The following is a 7800-nucleotide window of genomic DNA, read 5'->3' as shown; positions in this document are numbered from 1 at the left end:
CACCCAGCTGTTGAAGACCCGTGTCATTGACGTACGGGTTGCCAGTGTTTAATTGTCTTGTACATAGATACAATTGCAAGTACCTATATTAAACAGGACACATGCTTAATAAAGGTAGACACACCTACTGCACGGTATACACGTGCTTTGTAAATACACAGAAACATGCCTGAAAAGAAGAAGGATGCCGACATCCATAAACAAACGCTAATGACACACAGAGACAAATGGACTCCACGATATTCTCACTTACTTTCCTCCTGGCCCAAACCAAACCCACCTGTTCGCAGTCCAGCAAGAACTAAGCTGGTGTTTGTCGTCGGGTCTTGTTTTAATATGAAATGACGATGTGTTGCCATAATGATTATATCCAGCAAATGTGATTATGGCATGTCAGCAGCATTGTAGGTGTATGTTGTGTACGGCCTTGGTCCAGAGTTTCCCAGGCGTCACTTGTATTCCACCACTGACTGACATTAGCCATTAGGTCGTGAACACTGTTCGTACGTGCAAGGTATGTATGTTCGGCCCATCATGGACGTTAAGCGTGATTCTTGGCATGGGAAATTGCTGCCCTTGAACACGATCAAACTCTAAGTATGGAAGCAATGCATACATTCACCTGCTGTAGGGTGAATAGGTTTAATGTGGAGTTTGACGTTTGTGCACTAATATATTTGAATATACATGCATGCATGCATGCATACATACATACATACATACATACATACATACATACATACATACATACATACATACATACATACATACATATATACACACACACATACATACATACATACATACATACATACACACATACATACATACATACATACATACATACATACATACATACATACATACATACATACATACATACATACATACATACATACATACATACATACATACATACATGGATACATACATACATGTCTACATACACATACATACATGTATTTTATGGATAGTATAGGAATGTGACAATTGGTAGTGTAGATCAGACAGTTTGTGTACCCTCTGAGTGGGACAGACAGCCAGTTTGTGTGTGACCGACAGTTTGTGTGTGAGTGGGACAGACAGTTTGTGTGTGAGTAGGACAGACAGTTTGTGTGTGAGTAGGACAGACAGTTTGTGTGTGAGTAGGACAGACAGTTTGTGTGTGAGTAGGACAGACAGTTTGTGTGTGAGTAGGACAGACAGTTTGTGTGTGAGTAGGACAGACAGTTTGTGTGTGAGTAGGACAGACAGTTTATTTGTGTGAGAGTAGGACAGACAGTTTGTGTGTGAGTAGGACAGACAACCAGTTTGTGTGGACAGACAGTTTGTGTGTGAGTAGGACAGACAGTTTGTGTGTGAGTAGGAGAGCGAGTTTGTGTGTGTGTAGGACAAGCAGTTTATGTGGTATTGACACAGCCAGGTCGGGAAGAGTGATTTGTTTCGACACAAGGGGACTTTTTCGTGTATCAGTTCCTCCAGACCTAAATCCCCCCTCGTGTTCATCTGTTCTTTACAATTAGGATAGTGGAGTAGCTGGGTGGTTAAGTGTTCTCTAGTCACTCGGGTTCAATTCCCGAAATGGGTACAATATGTGAAACCCATTTCTGGTGTCTCCTACCTTGATATGGCTGGAATATTACTAAAAAAAGGCGTGAACCCCAATTCACTCACTCACTCAAGACTAGATTATCCACAGCCATAATATGACCGGTATTTAGGTCAATACGGCATTAACTTCATCTGTAATGTTTAACCATCCTTCCGGAACACAACACAATACTAAAATCGGTATATGTAAAAATTTATTCTGTAAAACCATAAATTTCTCTTGTGATTTCATATTTGACAATCGTCAAATACACGATAGTTGACCACGCAAACAGGGCACTCTCATCTGGAAGTAAACATGGAAAAATCATACACTATGTATGCTTAGGCACTACAGCTGTTTGTCTGGATGACTCAATAAGCAGTCGCCTGCCGGCAGGTCTTCAGGTCATCGGTATTTGTGTTAACGAAGAAAAGCGTATATAATCAATCAATCAATCAAATGTTTATTAACGTCTCACCTGTGTACATAAAATCACGCTCATAAAACATCATAGAGTACAAAAGTTAAAACAGAGGGTACACAGCCAATCGCCCAGCGATTTATGAGAGACGATGAAAGACTAGTATAATGATTCATGATATCATATGTACATATATTAAAGTAGACGGTGTATACAAAAAATAACTATATAAGAGCTCTTTCCGTTTGGCTAAACTAGAGTGACGGGTGCTGGCAGTATCAGAAACAATATCTGGTGTACTTAAAATGCGGATAAACTTATCACGATCCGGTAAAACACTAAAATCATCCCAGAAATCTTCACAAACGTTTAAAAGGTTTTCACGTTCTGCAGCAAAGACGGGGCAAATTCGACGTGTAGTTCTACTTCAAGCTGGTTTATACAATTAAAAAAGTGTAACTTTCCATAAATCTGAACTCACCCCTGCTCAGTTGTTGTCCTCACGGCGGCGTTTCATGTGGTGCATGTGTTGCTTAACGACATCGAGCACGTTGGTATTGTCGGGGAGTGAGCGCTTACGGCCAGCACCTGTATAAAAATATTGACTTTACTGACCACGTACTTGAATTCATAGGATGGAACTGGCGAGTATTGCTGTCTGCTGTATCACGCCGTGGCTGGCTGTAAGTAACATAGTCTGGGTCGCACTCAACAATATTCCAGCAACATGGCGGCTGGCTGTAAAGCAACATGGCGGCTGGCTGTATAGTCTGGGTCGCACTCAACAATATTCCAGCAACATGGCGGCTGGCTGTAAGTAACATAGTCTGGGTCGCACTCAGCAATATTCCAGCAACATGGTGGCTGGCTGTAAGTAACATAGTCTGGGTCGCACTCAGCAATATTCCAGCAACATGGTGGCTGGCTGTAAGTGACATAGTCTGGGTCGCACTCAGCAATATTCCAGCAACATGGCGGCTGGCTGTAAGTAACATAGTCTGGGTCGCACTCAGCAATATTCCAGCAACATGGTGGCTGGCTGTAAGTAACATAGTCTGGGTCGCACTCAGCAACATTCCAGCAACATGGTGGCTGGCTGTAAGTAACATAGTCTGGGTCGCAACATAGTTTGTAAGCCAGGGGACAGATCAGTGATTGTGACGACAAGCAATCAACCAGTTACCGAGCTCCGTGGGCTATGTGCCAGGGAGAAAGCATCCTCACAGACACCCCCACAGAAGAAAGTACAAACGTCTCAGTGAATACACAATGCCATTTTGAAAGTCATAACACATGTTATGTTGGGATTACATTTTCTCAGTGAAGTGAGGGTTGGAATTCCGGATGGCACTCTACCAAATAAAAGTACTAGAATCTGTACTTTACTGGCTAAATATAAGCCCCATAATAATATACTCTCCCAAAAAAGAAACGCATCATGAAAATAGCAATTTCATGTAGCAATGAATTAAAACGTGATTCATTTTACAAAAGGTTTTGCTCTGTTTATGAGTCCTATGGTGTTTATGTTTTGAAACATCACAACAAAACGCACCATCCGTAAAATACCCGTATTTAACAGCATGATTTTCAATTTCGGCGTGTAGTGTCACAGAATACACAATTCACATGCAATGTACGTGAAAGTTGGGGATCAGATAGTCTCAATGATGGGTATAAAAGGTTGATCGCTGTCTGTCGATTATTCACTGCATTTGGAATATTGTTGACGAACGCAAAATGCCACATGTAAGTGAAGCCAACCGTCATATCACCATTGGTTCGCTTGAAGCTGGCCAGTCTCAACGTGCAGTTGCCCGACGCATGAATGTTCACCAAAGCACCATTTCATGGCTCTGGGAGAGATATCGCCGGCAGAATGCGGTAGCAGATGCCCCTGGTAGTGGGCGACCTCGAGCGACCACTGCGGCGCAGGATCGCTACATCCGGGTACATCACCTGCGTCATCGAACAGCTACGGCGACCAGTACCGCTCGACAAATACCCGGATTGAGGAGGCTTTCTGCACAGACCGTCAGGAACAGGTTGAAAGAGGCTGGTTTACGTGCCAGAAGACCTTATTTTGGCCCTGTGCTTCGACAACAACATCGTCGACATCGAGTTCAATGGTGTACCAACGTTCAGGCCTGGAACCTACCGAATTGGCGTAGAATCTGGTTCAGTGATGAATCACGATTTCTATTGGAACGACGCGAACGTTTCGCCGACGCTTGCGTTCCCCAGGTGGACAGATTCGGCTGGGAAAGTGTTATGATGTGGGGAGCGATCACCTGCCGTAGGAGAAGTGATTTGGTGATGATCCAGGGCAACCTGACAGCTCAACGGTACTGTGACGAAATCCTACGCCCACACCTCCTTCCAATCATTGATCGCCAGAGGGAGTTGTTTCAACAGGACAATGCCAGGCCCCACACAGCACGTCACACTAGAGACCACAACATCAATGTGCTCCCCTGGCCCTCCAGATCACCGGACTTAAACCCGATCGACCATCTGTGGGATGCCCTGGACAGACGGGTGCGACGCCGTAACCCTCAGCCCCAGACACTTCAGCAACTCGCACAGGCACTACAGGCAGAGTGGGCTGCGATTGGGCAACACGAGATTCTGAGACTTATTCGTTCGATGCCGAGGCGATGCCGTGCAGTTCTGGATGCCCACGGTGGTCACACGAGGTATTGACTTCAGCGCCACCACACGTCTCCATGTGACACTCAAACTGACTTTCCTCGAGTTGGTGCCAAAGACGGATAAGTCTGCATTCCCAGTGTGCAATTTCGCTATATTTCATTGACTCATAAAGCCTACAAGATGTTTAAAAATAAACATAAAAATACAGTTGAAATTCCTATATGCGTTTCTTTTTGGGAGACTATATTGGTTAACCGCATCAATTACGTTATTTATAAAATGTATTGAACTTTCACCATTTACGAAGTTTAGATTTCTTCGACTGAACAGGGAAAGCATCTTTACACGGAACACCGTGTGTGTGTGTGTCTGTGGGGGGATAGGAGGATGTGGGGGTATGTTTAGGGGGTGAGGGTGCATTGTATCCCCTAGCTACGATCCCACCTTCAGCTAGGCAAGATGACAATGACGCGTATAACGGGCGTGTATACATGTATACTTACACATGCTGTACAGATGGTTTCTCATATACTGGAAGTTGCCGACAATCATTTGAATGTGAGGATTACGGCGACAGTTGTGCTTCAGCGTGTCCATACAGTTGACCATCGTCATGGCTGCCCTACAACATCGAGGTGTGACATATATGTACACTTTGTCCTCCCACGCCTTCGAGATAAGTAAATAAAACCCCAACATCATTGATCAACTACTTGCCCAGATTTGTCTTCTGTACCATCCAAAATTTAGCATTCCATTTAGCATGTCGGTATTAAAATTGACCACTGCACTATGTAATAATCTGTATATAGCATACCACTGAAGTCGGGTACTGATAACAATAAAACATAACCCAGCACGTATATCGTTGATGCGTGGGTTTTACGCCGCTTTTAGTAATATTCCAGCAACATCACACATAGCACCTATGAGGGGAATCAAACCCGGGTCTTCGGTGTGAAGAACGAATGTTTTAACCACTTGGCTACCCCACCGCCCCAACTGTACAATGACACGTTATCATACAAATCACTTCTCTACAGCTTGCTCTGTTGGAAGCTACACTACTCCAGCTATATGACGGCGGCCCGTGCATAATGCAGTCTTTAGCACACTGTCTAACGGGATCAGGTGGTCAGGCTCGCTAGACTTGGTTGATACATGTCATCGTATCTCAGTTGCGCAGATTGATGCTCATGCTGCTGATCACTGGATTGTCTAGTCCAGACTCGATTATTTACAGCCCGACGCCATATAGCTGGAATATTGCTAAGTGCATTGCAAACCTAAACTCACTCACTTTAGCAAACTGTCTAGTAATGAATGACTTTATTGCAGTAGAGGGGCCACAGGACCATTATACAGTGCATTGTACAAAGATATAAATGTTGATGGAGCGCCGCACAGTTGACAGGTGGTATAATATTAGTCATGGTTAAGTTGGTGACACAAACGATTTACGTTTTTTCAGTGCAAGGAATACGTACTTTCCTAGACATTCAATGGTACATACATTATCTGATGTTAAAAGTAAATATAACTTATGTTCTGATGGAAATTGCCAATAATATCTTGGTAATAATGATTGTCTTAATTCGTTATAAAATGGGCACTGTAGAGCAAAATGTAATTCTGTTTCTACAGCTGGAATAATAAATAGCGGGCATAGGCGTTCCTCTCTCTTTAACCCTAGTTTCCGCCCCATTTCTATCATCAAGCAATGATTAGAACATCTATGAAAACAAAGTGCAGACTGTCTAGTGACTGACAACATCAGCATCGATCTGCACAATTAGGATACGATGACATGCATACCCAAGTCACTTTGTCTTTATTATCTTCTTACGTCAAGTAGTTGGTCAAGTTACTACCCGAATCCTGATGTGACCATCTGAGGATAGTCAAGACTGGGTATACATTAACACTGGCGTTATATATTAACGGTGAAGACGTACCTGCAGCCTGTGTTGAAGTCGACGTTATCTCCACCTCCGTACGCCAGCCTCTCCATTGGTTCCATGCATTTCTGGACCTCCCACACAGCTTCATGGCCGTACGGACATGCCCCAAATACTCCTGCAACAACGAGGATGGCGTTTCAGAGTTAGCTCTCAGACATTTACTGTCACATTTACTCAGACATCTGACTGTCACTTTTCTACCTGAGGATCGGCCATTCCTACTCAAGAGGTCGTGTAAGGTTGTCAATTATTTTAAGCTTTTGTGTTCTCGGTACAAGCAGAGTATTTCGATTTCTGTACATAAAAAAACGAGCATTATCGGGAAGTTCCGAATGGTAATGAAAGCTGTATTGTTGTGGATATTAATACATCCTGTGTTTTCTGAGCGCCTCGGCATCAGTACGGTACATCACTACAATTGACGGCATATTTGTAATGTTAGAAATTGATGATGTATTTAATACAGAGGCCGAAATGAGCCTCCTGTTGCTGTGTCTCACCTTAACCCTTATGTGACTCGGACGCGGAATCAAACAACCAACTTTCCGCTCATCAGGCTGGTGCTGTGTCCACTACACTAAGGTGGACATCTCAATACAAGCACTATGAATATATAGCTTAATATGTGATGGCATATTTTGATGATATAGACAGAACTACATGCTGACGTAAGCACCCATCTACGAGGGGTGAATGATAGAACTGCATGATGGAAATGGATTTACATTGTTTAAACATGGTCCACAGCACCACAGTAAATATACCATGATCACCATGATCTACACGACCAGAACACGTACATTAGATAGATAAAACGCGCTTACCTGCCACAGCCAGTAATACAATAAGAATGACTTTCATCTTGCTGCACGTGTTTCACGAGATTTTATACTCCTCTGGCTAGTCAAGCTCTCCGATATTTATATACATACAATTTAATTACATATTTTTAAGTTGATTGCGCGTGACGCTCGTGACATTTCGATGTGTGAGTGTGTCTGTCTGTCCAGCCTGTGTAATGACGAGGCGTTGTTTAAATCACCATCATCAATTGATGTGACATTAAGACCAGCCTTGAGTTTAGAGTGTCGGTAACATATGCACGCGTATACAGGAGCAGATGTTAGTAGATTACATCGCCCACTCGGGATGGGTCAAATTACTAATTAGTT

General features: G+C 43.3%; 1 protein-coding gene across 1 annotated transcript; it reads right to left on the bottom strand.

Moving 5' to 3' along the window:
* Positions 1-1792: 1792 nt before the first annotated feature.
* LOC124267837 lies at positions 1793-7532 on the bottom strand. Its single transcript, XM_046702829.1, has 5 exons — positions 7453-7532; positions 6623-6743; positions 5171-5289; positions 2497-2603; positions 1793-1897 (listed from the first exon to the last, which is right to left on the bottom strand). Exons 1-4 carry the CDS (start codon positions 7487-7489, stop codon positions 2503-2505), a joined length of 378 nt encoding a protein of 125 aa, XP_046558785.1. The 5' UTR covers positions 7490-7532; the 3' UTR covers positions 1793-1897; positions 2497-2502.
* Positions 7533-7800: the final 268 nt, after the last annotated feature.

This window comes from Haliotis rubra, unplaced genomic scaffold, assembly GCF_003918875.1.
Source record: "Haliotis rubra isolate DU_JTF1 unplaced genomic scaffold, ASM391887v1 Scf134, whole genome shotgun sequence".
Taxonomy (NCBI): domain Eukaryota; kingdom Metazoa; phylum Mollusca; class Gastropoda; order Lepetellida; family Haliotidae; genus Haliotis; species Haliotis rubra.
This window is presented reverse-complemented; position numbering and strand designations above follow the sequence as displayed.